Genomic DNA, 21,198 nt, shown 5'->3' with positions numbered 1-21,198 from the left:
AAAGATGTTTTACAACTAGAGAGCACAATTCTGCCCATAGATTTACTGAGGCTTTCAATATGGACAGGAGAAATAAATAACACTTAAGCACAAATGGGTTAACTCAGTGAAGTCATGCATTTTTTTATATTATTGTTATTGCCTTGAACTGATGTATTTACGTTCTTGCTAGCAAACAGACGATGTTGAACTTTTCCAGATTGCTTGAAACATGAAAAAGATACAGCTGTTCAGGTACACACTGTTTCTCTGTTAGATCAGGGGTCTTGAGCCAGGATTCACAGAATGGCACAGACAGCCTGAGGTTGGAAGACACCTCTGGAGATCGTGTTGTCCAATTCCCTCTCAAGCAGGGTCACCTAGAGCTGGCTGCCCAGGATTACGTCCAGACAGCTTTTGAATATCTCCAAGGATGGAGATTCCACAGCCTCCCTGGGCAACCTGTGCCAGTGCTATGTCATCCTCACAGTAAAAAAGTGCCTCCTTAAGTCATAATTAAGAAAATTATTTTTGCTTAGAAATGCAAAACTTTGTCCACTCCTTTTCTCTCCCTGTCATTTCTTGAATAATTTTACATTTCTTGGTCATCTTCAATTAAACTTGACTGAGCAGAAAGGTTTCAACTCATATTAAACTCCTCCAAGTTTGTGAAAAAAATGATCATGCTTAAGAGACATGTTTAAGACACAAACCCCAGAAAATAAACATTAGAGAAAACACACAGAATATAAGCCTTTGAGATACAGATCCCATTAAAGCTAGATTTTGGTGGGTCAACTGTTGAAGAAACCATTAGTAACATAGAGAGATGGGCTAATGGCGATTTAAATAAATCAATATTAGATTAGATTTATGACTTATCAAGTTTTTTTAATAAAATACCTAAACAACAACAAAAAAAATCCTATCAAAGATGAGAAACCGCAAACCATCCACCAAATACTAGTGCAAGAACTTCATTCATATAGTGAACCAGGAATTTTTTTAGATTTTTTAACCCACAGAATAGTTTTAATTGCTAACCCTCCATGAAGGGTACAAAAAGAAAGGAACAGAAATTGTAACCACAATCCATAAATAGACAAAGGAAGGAAGTAAAACATTTGTTCCTGCTTTACCTGATATTTACCAATATATTCATCAGATCAGCGAGTAAATGCACTCACCTTTAGCTAAATCCTCCTCTTCCTTTTTGTTGGCTACTGTACCAGGATCTTTGGCAACTAGAGCTGGACTTGCTTTTGCCTGTTCAGCAGCCTAGCCAAAAGTGAAAGATGTAAAAACAGATTCAACAAAAAACCAACAAAGCATGAAGTTCATCATTTTGATTTTATTCATCTGCAATATAAAAATCTCGAGTGAGAGCATTTCATACCTCAAAGGAACATTTTATTAAGACAAGAGTTTTCATTTTGTTCCCTAAACACACTATAGAATTCAAGACTACAAACTGTAAAATACAGAGCTGAGGATAAAAAGAATTTGTCATCTCCTTTAAGAACAACCACAAAATTTAACATACCTGTGAACCAATAGCTGGGAAAGTAACTCCTTGCTCCTTAAGATTTTTTATCATAGCAGATATTAAACTAAGCTGTGGGTCATTCTTGAATTCATCAGTCCATTCCACCATAAGGGCTTTCAGCTTTTCACAAACTTTTGGATGACCCTGCAAGAACAGTAGAAAGTAGTTAAATAATGTAGGAATCTGTTCTTAATTCCTTAATTTGAAATAATTTCATGTTATGTTACTGTGAATATAAACTGTATAGACACTTTATTTTGGAGTCAAATTTATCACTAAGGGATATCTTAGTTAGAAAGGGAGAACAGTACACCAGAATTGTGTTTGTACTAGTAAAATACGTACTAGGCCCAAAATAAAGAAAAACAAGGTTATATAAAAGCCCTGTATTATCTCCATTTCACCACATCTGTATTTAGTGTTTCACTGTTGTCATTTAATGTGAAAATGAATTTGTATATTTATCAATCAACACACCACACCTCACCTCCCCCAAACAGAATACATAAGTAACCATGGCTGTGAGAAAAGACTTCCTGACACAGTCTTCCCAGTAAACTTGTATCCTTCCCCCAGCCACCAAATTTCCTATCTTCCAAAAGTAGATTCCATTCCACTTCCAGATCACCCCAATTTTCTGTCTGATTTTGCTTTTCTATGAATTATATAAATCAAAGAAATACATTACCTTATTCAACACATTGCTTACTTCACTGGCAAAATCTCTTGAACAGACTTCTAAATGAAAGATTTTGCCACAATTTGATACACATGCACCTAGAAGCTAAAGACAGAAAGATTAAAACTCAGATGTTTTGCAATGTAACTTTTCACAAAGGAAAAGCACTACATAAAAAGGAACCTACTGTTAATGCTTGCATAGCAACATGGGGATCTTTATGGTTCACTCTCTTCATAATAGAACGGAGACAGTCCTTAGGCCTAAAAAAATAAAACAGATTTTAAAAAATTTAATGGAACAACACTAACTGATAGCAAGCTCTCCTAAACATCATCGGTAAATTATTTAGCAGCGTATAAGCGCAACAATAAAAATATACACTAGTAGCAGCTGTAGCCATATCTATCTGTAGGATTGCTAGCTTTCTTAGTTATCAAAACCTCTCAGAAAGTTACATTACCTTTTGTAGTTAGAAAGAATTACTGTAATTACTCCAGAAATGCATAAAATCCCTTACAAACAGAGAACTGTAGTTCTCTGTAGTCCATATACCTACTTCCCCGAACGTCACTCACACACATGAGCGCATTTGCTTAGGTACTGATTACCAACACCCTTTTGCTACTTTTTTAATTACATTCCTCAGAGTCTCTTTTAATCAGCAGAGGAACATTTATAAAGAAGATAAGCAATGAACCAACAAGTGCTAAAAAACTGTTAGACATTCTGTATCAAAGTTTCAAAACAATTCAACACAGAATTAATTACAGGTTTCACCTAATGTTGCGGTAGGTAGAAACAATGTGAAAAGAGAATTTAAGAAAGTTTGAATGGGAGTTTCAGGCATAGTTTAGTGTATTAAAACCTGTGTGACTTTCTATTATTTTCTTCTGTCTTTAAAGGCGGTAGAACGCTGAGTGAGGCTGGGGTAGGACTTACCATGGGCATACAAGCATTAGCTGCCTTGAAAGGGGTTAAGTAGGGGAAGAAGAAAAAAGGTGGTAAATTTAAACTAGAAGATTTTTATGCATTTCTGGATTATTTAGAGTAACTTTTTTTTTTTTTAAGCAATACTTTTTTTTTCTATTGAACTGATACCCAAGAACTAACATGAAACTTAGGTATAAGTTACACCACTGCTTGGCTATACTATATTTGGCAGTGTCTACATTTTACAGAAATGTCCACCTCATATTTAGTAGTACTAATTATAGAAAATGCTGTCACACAGCAAGACGACATACCACTTAGTGTATACCTTCATATAAGCAATTATTACAAATGAAGGCTATAAGACAAGCACTGCCTTTTATCTATTAATTATCCAAGACTTATCATATGTTCCCTTTAATTGAGAAAGAACACATGCTAAAATTTTCAGAAATAACTGCGCTTTTTAACCATTAATTTCTGAGGATGACATCAATGTTATAGGAGTGCAAACACAAAAAAGTGTATGTCCATTAACTGTGAAGCCAGTATTTATAGAGGTAGGATGCAGGATCAAGACCATAGCAGTTCAGAAACAGGACCATTACCCCAAGGTTTTTTTTTATTAAGGAATCCAAAGTCTTATTAAAAAGTAATACAGTAACAAGAAAGCCTCAAAGCCAAACAATCTTCCACATGTGTCAAGTACAATTATGAAAAGGTAAAATACCAACAAGAAACCCCTTGGTAATTCACAAAAACACCTTAATAAATTTAACAAAAAAATTAATCTATTTGCCCCTATATTTAACAGAAATTATCAATATTTGATTGTTAATGTTTTAACATGCTCAAATGTTTAAAATAAATCTTTTGATTACATCTACAGAAAAAAAAATTGCTGGGCTTACCAATATTTAGTCACACAGACTAAGAATCCATATTCCAGACAGAACTGTAATCTTTATTTTTACTTCAAATTAATTAATCATAAAATTTAGTTTGTAAACTATGAGAAGCACTACGCAGAAATCAGAGGGAAGGCACACAGCCCGCAAGAACGGAATTCTGTTATTAGCCATCTTTCCAGACCATACCATACACACATTGGGCCACAGTTCTGCTCTAATGATTCTATAATCAAAATTTCAGATGCAGCACAGTGAGTGGGAAAAACAATTCAGTAAGGGTAAAATAGGGCAAGCTACAACAGAAGCTATGGTATTATATACTAATATCTCCAGAAAACATTCACAATAAATTTCAGTTTTAGTTTTAGGGAGTAAAAATTAAGGTATTTGATTATATTTTATTTAACAAATACAAAATTAACAGCAATCGGAATCTAAAAATACAACTCTGCACACAACATTTCATATGTTTTCAGAAATTTATTGTTCATTTACAGTCCAAGGTAACTGACTGTGGGGCTCAAGATTACATAGGTGACTCAGTTTTCTTCCTTGCTCCTTCAGAAACAAGCCAGTCAAAGAGCTTCCTGGTGACCCTGTTAGACAAACATTGCAAAGACCTTGTAAAATGCTACTGAGACTGGGTAACTTGGGGGGTGAGTGGGGGGAGGGGAATAGAAGGTAGTTTGGAAGACTATCAAGTAAGCAATTTTACTGTTCTCTCTGGTATGAACAAGCACAAAAAAACCCAAAGAAGAATCGGCTAACCAGAGTACTGACTCACTGAGGCAATGATTAATTCATAAGGAATCAGGACAAAGTTAGGCAAGCAGCAATATAGACAAACCATTTCTCAATGAAAACTTTCCAGTACCCACCCCCAACAGAGAGTGCTGCAATGAAGATTTCTATTTTATTAAGCATTGGAGTATTCTCCCAGTCACTGGCTTAATGTTTTTTTCAGCCATCGTTTTTAGTAAGTAGCTTTTCTGGACAAAAACTGAAGTTGTGATAGTTTCAAACCTAAATACTGATGTGTCTTATTAAGTTAACACAAAAGGTACAACTATCCCAAAGCCGAATGCAAACAGAATTAGACTTAGGAATGGCCAGCACTAAAGTGACAGTGGGGAGGCAGGGGGTGCTTCATGCTGCAACACACCACATGTGGCCTTTAGTTTTCGGTTTTATCCTGCTTAATGGATCATCCAAATTTTACAATGTTATTTTACCCAGAGCTGATAAACTATAGATTCAGTTGTGCTGCGTAAGCAATTTATAACAAAGCAAAAATCTAACCTATCCTGTAGTCAGATGATTTTAAACGTCAGTCAAATACAATAAAAGTTTTTAACATAAACAAGTTTTCAATATTGCTGTAGAAAAACAGAAAAAAAGATTGCCTTTAATGGTAAAACCTTTTTTTTAATCATGTTTCGATGTTGAAAAGGCAACTTGCTCACTGAATTACCAGTACTCCCAAAAAATCTGATGCAAACAACGTAATACACAACTGCTGATCTGTATTAGTCCTTAAATTCAGAAATGAAAAAAGTGTTGTCTTTTAGATAAATTTTAGATAATCTTAAAAACCTGATGTGAAACATGCAGAAAGTATTGAGTTAATTCCATACTACATATGGCAATACTTCATATATGCCATTATAAACAAGGCATATTATTAAAAATATTACAGAATATACTGTCTTTCCAGGGTTTTCTATGAAAATTCCAGCATCAACGCTAAATTAATTAAATTTTGAAACTCACAAAAAATAGAGGAAATGGTCAAAGGGAGAGATTCAGTGGAATTCTAACTTATTAAAGCCTGTTTAAATTGGTTGTATTAAGGGAAGAAAGCTAAAATGTTTAGCTATTGGTGATTCTCTGTGACTAAGGTACTGCAATGTAAAAATTAACAGTAGCAATTCTGCTACTGAACTGTAACTAATTTATCTTAAGAGAAAATGTAGGACCTTTGTAGCATAACAGGTTTCAACAGTTTCCCCAGATGCAAACAAACTGTTGGCAGATCTAAATGAGACAATGTGCCATGTAACACTGTGAGACATAAAGTGACTTAAGTCCTTCCAGTCTCCTGCTGTTTCAGGTGTAAGACATTCTGCATCTAAAATGCTGCACACATATAATGAGGCTTACAGAACAGTACAAAGAAAACCCATAAACCAGAGATTTTATAATCTAAACCTCTACCAAAAACAGCAACACACAGCTTGTATTGGACCAGAATTGGTTAAAAGGTTAAAGTAGATACCAGTTAAGACTAGCATCCTTGCCACAGGAACTTAAACTGCAGGAGAATTTCAAACACTGTGGCATATCAGATTTAAACTCCTTAATGGGGAACTTTGTCTTACTTTATCTTTCCATGGCATGACATAATACATCAAATCAAAGAAAATCCACTATCAGTAAGTTTTAACAGAATCTGAATTTAAGCAACAAGCCTATTACAAACAGGATAAATATTACAAAGGTTGAAGTCACAGCCAGGATAAAACCACTGTTTTAATAAAAAACACAACACAACAACAAAACCATACACAAATAAACAAACCCCACAAATCATAACAGAAATTCCAGCTGTCCCAGAAAAATCTAGCTGCACATTACCAAACACTCTCCAGTTCTGTCTGTATTCCCAAGCAGCTGTCTCTTGCAACTACTTACATTTAAGCATTGTTCAGTAAGTTGCTGTGAAACTAAGTCTTGCATGTGGAAATGCTTTCAGTGATTAAACAGAATACTGAAGCCTTCAATAATATTGTTACATGCTCAGCATCAACATGCACAAGGAGTAGAAATGCAGTTTTACATATGCAGATTAATATGAAACATTATTCAACTAGCCAGCTGTTACCTTAGCCACTGTTATACACAACAGCACAGAAGCCTCACTATGCTATTTATAAGTACTCCTCTAAAGACCATCTCTAATCCCAAGGAATAAGCTTATTTGCAAACCTGTCCTTTGGAACAAAAGTCCCAGGTGGGAATATGCTGTCTGGCATCTCATACTGTTTCCCGCAGTTTTACAAGGCAATCCAAGTTGTTCTCAGCGAAGCCATTCATTAAACAGCAGCAATGGCAAACCTCTCTTTTTGAGGCTATTCCTTACCTGAATTGTTACAGGGAATGCTGGGAGAAGATGTATTTAAAACACTTCCAAAGCTTAATGCTACATTGAATAAAACCACTGTAAATACATTGAAATAATTCCTTTAAACTGTATTTTTTATTTGTTAACTCAAATTACACTTTATCTTTTCATGTCCAAAAAACAAGTGCGTGTATAAATTCCATGACAGAGTTCAGTAAAGAATCATTAATGGAAGCACTAGTGGCCCATGTTAAGATGTGTTTAATTTAATAACACATTTTCAATATGTACATTTATCGAAGCCCTGACATCAGAAATAGCTTCTCAAAACAAGGGGAAGAAACACAGAACCTCGTTGCTTTCTGTGACAAAGACACTGGTGGTCTGGTGGTGAGGACAAGGGAAGGGCAGCAGATGTTTTATACCTTGGTTTTAGCAAAGTTTCAACATAGAGTTGAAGCTCATATAGTTTCCTCATTACCCAATTGGTGAAATATGGGCTGGATAAAATGTTAATAAGGTGGGTGGAAAACTGGCTGGCCTCCTACGCTCAAAGAGTTGTCACCAGCGATGCAAATTCCAGCTAGTGGGCAGTAACTAGCAGGGTTCTCTGCTGGAACCAACAGTGCTTAAATGCCTTCGCTAATAACCTGAATGATGGGAGGCAGTGCACTCTCAGCAACTTTACTGACAACAGCAAACTGGAGGGGAGCAATCAATATACTGGAGGGCAGGGCTAATATCCAGAGGGGCCTGGACAGGCTGGAGAAATGGGCAGACTGGAATTCAAGTTCAACAAGAACAAGGGCAAGGTGTTGCATTTCATATGGTCTGCACCAGCAAAGGCCAGGAGGTGACCACCTAAAAAGCAGCTCTGCAAGAAAGGATCTGCAGGCCCCACTGGGTAACAGGTGTCAGCAGGGCAGCCTGGCAGCAGACAACCAAACGTATCCTGGGTCAAACAAGTGGCCAGCGAAGCTAACAGGGCCAGGGAAGTGATCCTTCCCCTCTGTTCTGCACTTGTAAGAGTGTATCTGGAGTACTTGTCCAGTCTGGGGCTCCCCAGTGCAAGGGGGATATTGATGCACTGCAGGAAGTCCAGTGGAGGGCTGCCAGGATGGTCACATGCAGGGAGATGGAGAGCTGCTTTCGGATTTGAGAAGAGTGAACTAAAAGGGGACCTTACTGCTTTCTACAACTACTTAATCAGAGAATGCATAGAAGGTGCAGCCAAACTTTCTTAGAGCTGCACAGTCATAGGATAAGATGCAACAGATAAACTGGGACTGGGGAAACTGGAAGCAGAATGCAGGATTATTTATTTGTTTACCCACTGACTGTGAGGGTAGTTAAATACTGAAATGTGTGGCCCACAGAGGCTGTGGAAACTCTGACGTTGGAGGCATTCATGACTCGACACAGTCCTGAGGAACCCGATGTAATTAGACCTGTTTGAAGCTGGGGGGTTGGACTCGATGACCTCTGGAGGTCACTTCCAACCCAGATTGTGATTCTGTAAGAAAAATCCCTCATGCTATCTCCTGGGTTTACAGTGACACTGCTAAAACATATCAGTTTGTTTATTCTGTTATATTGCTGAAAAGCTGCTGAACACAAGTCCTCATTTTAACATCAGCTAGTATCTCCAAAGGAAGAATTGCAAAATGATTGAGCAGAAAATCCATACATTTTCCTTTTACTTGTAATAAATCTGAATTAAATCCAGCTGTTGCAAAATTATACAAGATAACAAAAATTTCATTCCTCTCATCTACGTATAAGACTGAAATAACAAACTTTAAAAAGTGGGGAGGAAATTTCTAAAGTCACTTACCCTGTGCGTGACTGTCCAACTTTATCACAGATGTCCAAGATGAGGCCCCAGTCTTCTGCAGTGTTCATCTCACTGGTTGCTTTCTCTGATGAATAAAGTATAAGTAAATCAAAATACAAATTTTAAAAAAATAAACAAGTAAAAGAATTTAACAGAATTCTCAACAAAGACGTTGCAATAGTACCTTTCTGTATATTGCTAAATGCATGAAAAATCCTTGTATTTAATAAATTCATATATTAAAACTGTTATATCTAATTATTTTTAACTTTTGCATGTCTACTCATGGCCGTGAATTTAAACTCATAAGCAAATATATATTTTAAAGTTGTTTTCCCACATAATAAAGATATACCCAGAATATGACAAAAGTAGTATAATTATCAACAGATATTTATATTTTTTTTCATTTGGAACTATAAAGTTTAATAGGATATAAACAACCAAAGCTCTAGTTCGCTGCTGAGTCAGATACAACTGCATTGACCACTTCAACAGACACTAAATTGCTGTGTCTTGCATTTCCTTTCTAGGTATTACAACTCAGCAAGGAGGATTCAACAACTCATTGATAATCACTAAACTTTTATGCCCCCATCTTCATCTCTGCTTTGGATGATATATATTGCACTCTCTCCTTATGCCCCCATCTTCATCTCTGCTTTGGATGATATATATTGCACTCTCTCCTCAGCTATAAAGACTGCTAAACCAACGCTAATCTCATAGAAGCCACCAGAACCCCTTCTTCCAAATCTTTCGAATAGGACAAAAAGTGTCCCTGCTGAAGAGTAAAGAAATGGAGAGGGTAGGTGGAGAAGAAACTGAGCCTTACAGTGCAGCTGAACGGGAGATGATCTAAACACTGACAGATCAGATCAGGACTGGAGAGCATAAAGGAATGCACAAGCAGTTTCCATTATTCACCAAACAGGAGGAGAATGGGCACAGAACAGTACACAATCTTTGTTTTCTACCCCTGGTTCATCTAATATTCATCTCTTTATCTACAAAACACAGAATATGCCTCAACAATGAGTACGATCCCTCAGGGAATGTCTCAAACTATTCAGTTTTATGAAAGGAAGCAAAGATCTCCAATAAAAACTTCTCCGCCAGGAAAGATTATCCGATTAGCAATTGCAAGACTGCAGAGAAGAGAAAACAAAGCAAAACATCTAATCTCCAAAAGTTACAAAGAATTATTAATGTCAGAATTGATAGCTTGTCTTTATGAATGAGTTTTTCTATCCTACAAATTTAAGTAGGTTACAGTTAATTAGTTTAATTCAGAACAAAAATGCAGAAAAGCAAAGCTTACAGTTATGTGCTCTCAAAGTATTTCTGAGGAAAAATTAAACACTGTCATATACAACTGGAATGACAGCACATCATTTGTGCTGCCTGACACAAGGAAAACAGCAAAGCAGTATAGGGAAATCCTACATAGAAGATACTTAGAATTCTATATGTTCTCTCAAAAAAATTAAGAGAGCACTGCCTCCTCTCTTTAAACTGAATTGAAAAACTTATTTTATTACCAAAAATGGTCATAATCAACAAAAATATGAAAAATTCTGGGTAGACACCATGCTAACCTCTACCACTAAGATATACTAGCTGATCAACCAACCACTTTATTTTTCTTTCAGTCCACTATTGTTCCAAATCATCCTTAGGATTACTATAGCTAACAATCAGAGAAAGTCTTGATTTTTAAATCTTGTTCATAAAGGAAACATGTCAACTGTGAAGCAAAAATTGAGAGGAAAACCACAATGGCATGCTGAGTGGATTCTGCCACCTAAAACTACCAAAACTTGAGAACAAAGCAATGAGCCCGTACCCTGCTCATATCACAATGTTTTATTACTCCAGAGTTCTGGTTCTTTAGTTGAGGATATCTTATAAATACAAGACAGTGTGTGTGAGAGTGTGTGTGTGGGGGGGGGGGGGGGGGGGGAGAAACCCCATAGCAGAACCATGCATTATACTTTTCCTGCTTGTTATTTATTGCTTCAATATAGCCAGCTCTCAGTCACCTGTAGGCAGAATACTTGTGCCACACATGGTAAGACATCTGAACTGAATGCCTTGCACAGAGCCATCCAGACCAAGCCAGTCTTCTGTAATCATAGTCCATGAGCACAGCAGCTGTACTGCTACCAAAGCCAGCCTCAACTCTGAAGCATCATAACTGCTTTTTTGAAACACAGAGCCTGAGTTGCCTACACTGCATTCCCCAAACAGAAAGCAGCTGATAAACACAGTCCAGAGACACACAAAACAGACCACATGGAGGCAGTTTATTTCCAGGACTCCGAAGTTTCAGTTCATTGCCGGTTCTGCTGGAGCTGGACCAGCTCCAGTCAAAGTGTGCCTGCACGGTGCTCTCCACAGCATTAAGCTCCTGCCAGGCTCAGAGCTCACAAGCAACCTTGCAAACCCACACTGTTCACTCGTACTTAGTGCTGTACCTTGGTTAGCACATCCTTCAGCAAAGCGCTAAGCAATCCAATGGAACTGAAATTTTGGCCTTTTCTGTTATTCTACACAACAGACAGTTGTCTGTACTTCTGGCAACAATTGATCCTTCTTTCCTCACAATGGCATCAGAAAGAAATGGCACGGCAATCGGTTATGTCTTTTACAAACCAAAAAGTAAACTAACACATGCTTAATGTTTTAAGATATTACCAAACTATGGTTTATGCTAATTTAAATAGTTTGGCTAAAACTACAAATAAGTTGGTGATTGATGAAATCCCTGATCCATATCAGCCACACCAATTACAACCTTTATTTTAATTCTCAATAAGATTATTTTGCTAATTTATCCATAAGTAAGAGTTTTCTATCATGGCTACATTCCTTCATGGAAGTTGAATTTAGTCCTGTATAAAAACTGCCATTTGCTTTCAACACCCTTCCCCTTTTTAGTTAGGATATTTCCTCCACCAACACACACTAGATAGATTCTTACTAAATTTCAGTCTAAAATGCAGTTCCATTGTGTACTTCTGTCTTCTGTAGTAACAAGCATCCATTAATTCCCTTGGATAATAAAGTTAATGTAAGACATGAGAAAAAAAATTGTCTCTAGAGTTTTAGTCAAATTCTGTCTCAGACAAGGGCAGTTAAAAGTTAACAGCATACTGTGAATGTTAGCAGTACACTATCTGACATTGACTGTCCACAAAAAAGGCCACTATCTCTGTCAGAGCATTAGCAAGCAACTATCACCTTTCACCACTCTGGGAACAGAGGTAAAGATCCTTTGACAAAATTCCTATGTTGCATCACTGTTTTGTAGACAAAAATATGACTTAAAGCTACTTAAATTAAATTACTTACACTATTATCACTTAAATCCACAAATGCTCTCTCTCCTAACTTAAGGCACACATTCACAGCCAAAAAAAACCTATGTGCCAAAAAAAACTCTGTGCCTTCAATATTTGCTTACCCTAACAGCTGGCACTCTACCAGCCTTCAGGTACAGTTCACATGTCACTGTCAGGCTCTATCTTAGTACCAAATGGACTGATAGAGAAGGAAAACCAGACATTTGTATTTGAAGTCCTAGGTTAGGTTAGCACAGCAGACAGAAGATGGCTTAAACAAGAAGTGTTCATTCTCTGTCTCTGATCAAAAATAATTCTGCCATAGCAATATGAAAACTTACTTCAGACCCTATTCCCTCCACCTCACCATTGCTACAAAGTCTTATTCAACTTAGTGAATGCCAAACCAGGATGAGGTAACATTTCAGACTTTACCAAAAGAACTTTTAAAGACAGCACTGGCTCCTTCATGAAATCCGTGTTATTTAAAACTTGTTAATGATACGTCAAACACAAAGGAACATAGGCCTATATGACACAGAGGTATACATGACTGAACTGGGTCTCTAGTTTTCCAGAACAGCTCTCTCCCATAAAGCTGTATTGCTCAAATTCAAGACATCGTTCTCCTAGCACAAGCAAGACCTACAAATTAACATAGTAACTTTAACAAGTGCAAGACTACAGAATCTTACATCCCCTCAGATTGTAATGAGTTGTTTTTACAACTCTGCTTTTTCTCCTTTTTATTTTTCCCTTTCATTACAGGTCTTCAATTTTTACCATTATTTTTCTAGGAGTTATTTAAAATTCTTTTCTTACAATTAATTCCACAAAGACAGACAGTGTCGTACACACCATCATTTCGGAGGAAAAGAATACTTAGAACTATGGCTTCTTTGGACGACACCAACAATTGTGCACAATATGAGTGCCTTTCTAAATAAGTTCAACAGTTTATTTAATTCCTAAAACAAAAGCAAGACACACAAAACCAATATATCACATTTTTCAGCCACTTTGCAAGGCACAGAACATGGGATCCCTAGGCTTCTCCCTTCAAACTACTTCTGTACTCAGAGTACGAACCATAATGAGCCAGACCGATTCCACCTCGCCCAACGTTCAGTCTTCTGAAGAAGATGCCTAGTAAAACCATAAAAAACAATGAGGCAAGCATTAGTTGTACTTCCCTACAACACACCTTTCAGCAACCAACAATTCATGGTTTCGTAACTCCTGAGTCAGAAATGGTGCTTCTACCGCATAAACATAATCATAAATGACATATAAAACAAATAATTAAGAAAGTGTTCCAAAGCAAAATGCATCTCCTCTGACAGAAATCTCAGCTGTATCTGTACCTTCAGAATTTCTCAATAAGTTCTAGAACATAATCTCCTTCAAGTAAAATATCTAGATGCTGAAATCATACTTCCAAACATCTATGGGGTTTTTTTTCAACTAATCCTCTGAATAAGATTCATCCAAACCTGAACATCATCTGCCTTCTAAAGAAAACACCATTATTCTGTAGGAATACCATCTAATCTCACTAATATACTGTACCAAAAATGCAGAAGACCACATTACACCTAGTGATCAAAAGCCAGGCCAGAAAGACCTAATTATATGAGTTACATTACTTTGGTTGTGGTGAAAGTACACATACCTCTTGCATGGGCTCTTTTTGGTTATCTAAATAAACAGGTCTCTCCTTGTGTTGTAAAGTTCATTAATTTTGTTGAGATCCCATTTCCCTCCAATTTACACAAATCTGAAGGGTCTTGGCGCATCAATAAAATTCTGTTTTCTCCTGTGGGTTTATGCATTATTCAGAAATTATAACCAAAGCAAAAATATTTGCACTGTGATTGTATTTGAAGTTCCCTATTGCATACTAAACACAACTGTAGTTGATGATTTTAGGACAGAAGCAGCAAACTTTTCTCAGAAGAAAACGTAATTTCCTAATAATTCATAACTGTCCTGAAAGAAATTTATCACCAGATGTATAAAGTACTATTAAACAGAAGAACTGCAGTACATGCTGAAAAAATCCACTGCCAGACTTAGCGGTTGACTGTTTAGGTGCTGTTAAGTAAAATATAAATATTGCCGCAGATTTTCCATGCAAATATGTGCTAGTCACTTGATTTCTCTGCCTCAGTTCTGCATTTTAACAAAAGCATTTTACTGCCTTATTAGAATTCCGCAAGAGTAAATACTCTCATCAGTGTTCAGATACTGCATTGAATGGCATGATGCATTTTTAGAGGGAAGTTGTGGCAGGTTTGAGCTTCCTAAGCTTTAGATTTTACTGAAATTTAATTTAATAAAAAATTCCAAACTTAGAACGGAGCTATTTTTCAACTACAAAGTCTCAAAGATGTTAAAACTGCCTAGAATTTCAAGAAGTAACAAAAACAGATCAAAACACCCCCAAAGCCAACACTTAAAATGTACATAATTTGAAGCAGTTAAAACAAATATGAGTAAAAACTATCAGAATATTCTACTAAACTAAGGTTTCTAACAATTCTAGTTGGTATTTGCTCTAACTCCAATCATGGACATAACTCAAGTTCTCCAGTTCCGCATCTCTAAAAAGAAACACTGACTTTCTCAATAATTGAAGTTACAAATAAAAGAATGGCTACAGAAAGACTTCCAAAGAATGGCTACAGAAAGCCTTCACTCAGAAACTAGAATTACAACCAGTTTCTAGCATGATTTTAAAAATCCTCAAAAATCCGTTATATCAATGTAAACACCAGAGAATTAACAAAATATTCAACACTCCCTTTCCTCCCCATCTCCCTAGTCTTTTCTTCCCAAAGCTAAATAAATAACTTGCCTCCTCTCTATATACATGCAAATACTAAAATTCCAAAGCATTGTAAATACATAAATGTAACTACTTCATCTCTTCAATATAGTTTAAACAGTCCTGAAAGACTGAAGCTGATGGCGAATTACTCCTTCTTTTTGCAGTCACTCACCAAGAAATTCTGATTATATACCAATCCACATCACTGAAGTTAAAAGTAATTAATTTTGTTCTTTTTGTCTGTCAAATAAAATGAACAAATGCATTTCTTGGCCCACTCTACAAAAAACATCACTTTAATATTAAACTAATCTGCATTTCACTAGCATGCTCAGAACCATACAGAAGAATATGCCCAACTAGGTTCCATTTAGACAAGGCTGAAAATAACCTCTAACAGGCCATGCCACCAAAGAAAGAAACTAGAATTTCTCATTGAAGCATTAACTTCAGTAAACCTATTAACCAACTTCTTCAGTTTAATATCCCCATTTACAGTATTCCTAAAAAGCCCTAAAAATGGGAGCACTTGTAGCGTAGAACGTGTCCTATGAAAGCACTGCCAGCTGATCCAAGGCAAAGCAAGCAGCAGTGACTGAGCTGACGTGAGGCCACCTTAACTCACTCCTTCAGAAGACTAGGTAGGATCTTACCATGCATGAGGCAGTCTAGCCAAGACAGACATCACTCAACTCAGTAAGCCAAGCAGAATGAGTACAAAAGAAATCAAGATGTGGTAAGACAATGCTGAAAACACTAAGACAAGCTGGGCAAAAATAATTTATCTGTTTAAGTATCTCATGCAAGCCCTAACAAATCCACAGAACTCAAACTACCTTTTGACCAGAAATACTACAACAGAGCAGGAAGGTGAGCATGTTAGAGATTTATGAGAACGATGATTACTCTGTAAACAAGGTGTATCACAGGCATGTTATACTAAAATATGGTGCCAGGATCTACTTGCAGGGACCCACAAACCAAGTCATAATAGGAGCAGCATTTCAGAAGGAAAATCAGTAAGAGACTTATTCACATCAAATATACAGCGTTATTTTTATCAGCTAGAGGAACAGATTTTACATGTTGGAAAACTACTTTTGATTCTTCTGAATTTTGATATTATAATGCACACTGTCACAGCTGAAATGAGGGGAAGCACTTAAAACGACAGCTCTTCCCTGGGAAGAAAGAAAAAGAATTACCAGGAAAGTAGTCCACAAAAACTCCTTTTGCCTATGGAACATACCACGTTGGCTTCAAATTGCCCAGCTGAACTCAGAGTCTGGTGATTCATTTGCAGAAGGAAATACTGAAAAGGATTTTTTTGTTGGCTGTTATAAGGAAGGGGTGTTCTGCTCATTTTTATCCTGTCATCGTTGCCATTTTTCACTAAGAACATACACCAAAGGTATCTTAAGTGAGTTCTTGATTTTCATAAACTGAAAAGGAAGGTGGCTATAGCTCCTTTCCCTCATATTTTCTACTCAGCCTCCCTGTTAGCTCACAGTTAATGTCCTTCTGCCTAAAACAATGTTAAGAAAAGCAGCAGGCCAACTAGAGCAAAAATGTGCCAGCCTCATGACAAGCTGAACCAAACCTTGGAATTCATCTTCCCTTGCAGCCCAAAAGTTCACTCACAGTCTGCAGTCAAGAATCACCTCTGCAACAGTTTTCCCTCCTCTGGCCCAAACAGAGAAAAGCCCAGCTCAGAGAAGCATGATGGTTTTGAAGATGTTGACTAACCAAGGGGATAAATCTAAAGAATAATGAGTTTAAAAAGCAAGAGTATTTTAGTACAAGACATTGCAGGATGGAGAGCATGGTCAAAACATTTCTTACATTGTAATAACATCAAACTAGACACTAATCATATGTACAATCATATGCAATTCATGTATATTATTAAATACCTAAAGAGTTATAAGAATAAATAGATCAGTAACTGCTATAGTTAACAAAATGTGGGAAAAAAACATTACAATTCGCATCAGGTTGACAACCCTGCTACACTACTAAACTACCTGCTTAATTTCTCATTACTGTAAATAGTAAGCCTGAATCTTTCCTTTCTTCCCACTCCTGTGGTGCTTCAAACCATTACACCAACTACACTGAGAGTCAGATTAACATGCAAAGCAAATTCAAGAATTGCCTTCATCCCTTACTGTGCATAAGGGAGAAAAATCATGCAAAACCCCCATGTTTTTTAAATACCTCCTATTAATATCATGTGTGATTTTATGACAACTCATACCAGAACCTGTATTTATCGCAGCTTATAAGACTTCAGAAATAATAAGCTTAACAGCAGGGAGTAAAAAGTTCTCCCAGTTTTCTACAATACAGATTAAGTTTACAATGCTTGACACGAAGCTGAAGTATGCACTACATTAAGCCCAGAGTTACAGATTTTAGTTTGGAGATAACATCTAAATGACACTTCAGAACTGCTTTAGCAGTTAAGTTCTTCATCAAACCTAGCCCAACCACCACTGCACTACCAATTAGCCTGTCATGACAGATTAGTAGACAGTCTTTTGGTTCTTAAAGCACATTTCACCATTATTTTGCTTGCATCAAACCTACAGGTAAACCTGCATTTCTCAGGAACAATTCTCTGGGAGTAATTTTATGATTGAGTTTGTGAAATACAGCAGAAACAGACTTCCCACCAGCCTAATCACACCATTAATTCTAACCCCTTAAATGGAGGATTAGAGACTCTTAATTATAATCACAGCAGTCCAGCGTCTTGAAGGTTTTTTCTTTTGTTAAATTCCAATATTGTGTTCCTTAGCTGGACACAGTACCCAAGGTTCCCAGACTTGACTGTGAAAATCCAAACTACCTTGTGTCACCACTGATTAGGACCCCTTCCTGTTGAAACATGACTAAAATGGTAAAAAGAGGGTTCAGTATTTGGGCTTCATCCAGACATTTGGACTCTTTGAAGATGACAATGGCCTATTTCCTCAAATGTCTGGGCAGCTTAAAGCATTCTTTAATATTATTAGTTTAACAGTAGTCTTAAACAACATTCTTTTGCCAACCACACCTAAAGAAGAGGTGCACCCCTCAAAATCTCTGTACAAAGTTGACACTAAATGGTAAGCTATTATGGATGACCAGGTTCCACAGCAGGAGTACGCTAACTGGACTAGCCAAATGTTGATGACTGGCCAGACAAACTGAGAAATTTCTCCTTCTGAACTTAGAGATACTTACGTTCCTGAAAAGAATGGAAAACAACCTAGTTCTAGATGTGTTCTCTGCAATCCATCATCCTAAATGGTTCCAAAATCATTTACAATTATTACACAGTACTGATTAGCTGTCCAGTAGACAAGAATGCACAGCTATCACAGCAATACTATCAGCTACACCAGTGTCCAAATTCATATGAAATTAAGAATAGCTTTTGACTGCCTTCCTGCTTCAGGAATCTCATTTTTCAAAAGAAAAAAAATTTTGCTGAGCAAGAACAAAAGCAGAGCACTCTACTTTCATTCTGAGAAAAGAATAGGAAAATAACACTACTGCTTGACAACTGTTGTAAGTTTCCCGAGAACAGGAGAGCTTACTTTACAGCTGACGTTATCTTATGAAGCCTGCCAAGAAGTTCATCCAGATAATAGCACATTCCCATGGGGCCTTGGGGAAGAAGGGCCCAGGGACACTTTCCAGGAGACTTCATAATTCCCATTTCCCTGGCACAAATCCAGTTAAGTGATGGATAAAAGCAGCAGGCTCCTGTAAGTAGGCTGCCACCAACTGAACAGCCAGCTGCTCCTTCGGTCTCTCTCAGGACACCATGGAAGGGGCCAACAGAAAGAAGCCATGTCTACTGGTGTAAGTTAGCCCATTGCCCATTGTCTGCTTTTCCAAGAACAATCTGGGATTGAGTGTTTATTTCCCTGTGCTCATACACTATACAGACTAATGCTTTTATCTACAGGTGATCATATTAGGCAAGTGCAGTAGGTAGGATGCTGGCATCCTCTGCACCTGGAAAACAGCAACCAAACTACCAAAGTAACAGTTGGGTACTATTACCCTGCATTATGAAACTTAAAGTGCTGACAAACACCTCTATCAGACTTCGCTCTAAAGAAACACATTCAAGCAGTCTGATCTTCACTGCTACACAGTGGCCTCAGGAAGTAAAAAAAGTGAACATTTGCCAGAACCTCCGCTATCACTTTTAAATCTTCTTAGTTCAAATAATTCTCATGTATAATATTAGCAATGTTTCAGTCCTCTAATGGTCCATGGAAAACTGGCAAACAGTTCAATGTCTTCCTCATTTTCAACTGCCAGATTATACTAGAAGACAGAGAAACAATTAGGAAAAATTCTTTACCACTTCTCAAAATAAGTCATTGTCAATTTTGCCATCAAGAAAATTACAAATTGAAGAGTGGTCTTCAGCGGAAAATTGTTCTTAACTGTTCAAAATGAGAAAAAAAGCAAGCTATGCTTTATTAAGATGCAACAGACTAAGAATTCCTGATAACATGCATACAGACTTTATGTCACAGTCCTTCCTTCATGCACTAACCCCCCCCCCTGAAAAGATACATGCTTTTCAGTTTTTGAGTTTTCTTTTGAAGAGCAATTAAATTGGAACTCAGAATTCTAAGGTCAAATAAACATTAAGAAAGAACCAATGTATTTGTAGTTGAAAGCTACAGCAAGTATAAGGCTACTAAATAAATTTGTTCCAAGAGACATATACAGTGTTATACTGCTGTAAAAAAATAATCTAGGGTGGGTGTAGGGGGTACCTATCTGCATACGAGAAACAGTCCCTTTGTATTTTGCTGTTCCCCACACAAAGCTTATCGCTCTGATGTGAAACAAACAGCAGCAGGTAGGTGACGAACCTTATTACACAATCACAAATCAGACAAGCAAAACGAATTTTTAACTGCCTATATGTTATTTCACCTTCAGTTTGGACACATCAGCATTAATCACAATTTTTGTCAAGCAAAAGCCAGACATTTCCTCTCCATCTAGTTTGGCCTTGGAACAAGCAAGGTGGGGATGAAACCTGATCACACAGCATGTCAAGTTTCACTTGAAAGGAAAAAAGAAAGCTCCCACAGGAATTCACTTTAAACCACTGCACACAAAACGCTTTGACAATTTTATCCTCTCTGCGAAGCAATAGCAGATGGTGCTTTTTACTTTTCATCCTTCCAGCAACACTCCACGTAGGCATTTCTCACTACTTGTTTTGCTACGCTGCAACGTTACTTCTGCGAAGCAGGCCGGCCTGCCTCCCGCGGGCATCCCCGCGCCCGCCCCCCGCCCGCAGCCCCGCGGGGCCAGGCAGGGCCCGCCGCCGCCCCGGGCTGTCACCGACCAGGCCGCAGCCACCGCCGCTCGCTGCCCGGAGGCGCCCCCGGCCCTGCCGCTCCCCCCGCACCGTGACCGCCGGCCGGCCCGGGCCGCCCATGCGCCGCCGCCACCGGCGAGGCCGGGCGGGCGCCAGCGAGCCCGGCAGCGGGGCTGGGCGGGGGAGCGGGCCGGCGGCCGCGGGGTCGGAGGGAAGGCCGGCCACGGGTTACCCCAGGGGAGGCCGGGACGAAGGGCCGGGCCGGGGCGCCACGGCAGCCACTCACCCACATCCTGGTCGAAGGGGTTGGTGGCGAAGAGCGGCATCGCGGGGCGGGGGGGCGCGGCGCGGCCACCCCTCCGGGCAGCGCGGCGGCGGAACGAGAAACCCTCGGCGGCGGCGGCCGTGGCGGCAGCGGCTCCTCCTCCCGCCCGGGGTCCCTCCGCCGCCGCCTCCTCCCAGGGCCGGGGAGCCGGCCCCCCGCGCGCAGCATGCTGGGAAACCGGGGCTGGCCCCGCCGCGGGCCCGGCCCCAGCCCCAGCCCCCGGCCCGGCCCGGCCCGGCCCGCGGCGGCGCGGCACCCGGGGAGCGGAGCGCGGCAGCCGGGACGGCGCCTCGGGCCCTCTCCGCAGGCACCCGCGGCCCGAGCCGGGCCAGGCCCGAGCCGGGCTCGGCAG

General features: G+C 38.7%; 1 protein-coding gene across 2 annotated transcripts in view; it reads right to left on the bottom strand.

Annotated features, from left to right (window-relative positions):
* The window catches only part of STAM (signal transducing adaptor molecule), a 34,081-nt gene extending 13,093 nt beyond the window's left edge, over positions 1-20,988 (bottom strand). The window contains exons 1-6 of one of the 2 annotated variants that reach the window (XM_040590923.1): positions 20,808-20,988; positions 9,004-9,088; positions 2,392-2,467; positions 2,214-2,309; positions 1,523-1,669; positions 1,167-1,257 (exon numbers count right to left, since the gene is read on the bottom strand). In XM_040590923.1, the coding sequence (XP_040446857.1) occupies positions 1,167-1,257; positions 1,523-1,669; positions 2,214-2,309; positions 2,392-2,467; positions 9,004-9,088; positions 20,808-20,847 (535 nt within the window). In that variant the 5' untranslated portion in view covers positions 20,848-20,988. Of the gene's footprint in view, positions 1-1,166; positions 1,258-1,522; positions 1,670-2,213; positions 2,310-2,391; positions 2,468-9,003; positions 9,089-11,986; positions 12,046-20,807 lie in introns of those variants that run through there. The other variant, XM_040590922.1, reaches the window with a different exon arrangement.
* Between the last annotated feature and the right edge of the window lie 210 nt (positions 20,989-21,198).

This window comes from Falco naumanni, chromosome 4 (assembly GCF_017639655.2).
Source record: "Falco naumanni isolate bFalNau1 chromosome 4, bFalNau1.pat, whole genome shotgun sequence".
Lineage (NCBI taxonomy): Eukaryota > Metazoa > Chordata > Aves > Falconiformes > Falconidae > Falco > Falco naumanni.
Note: the sequence above shows the minus strand (reverse complement) of the source record. Positions and strands in the feature narration are given on the sequence as shown.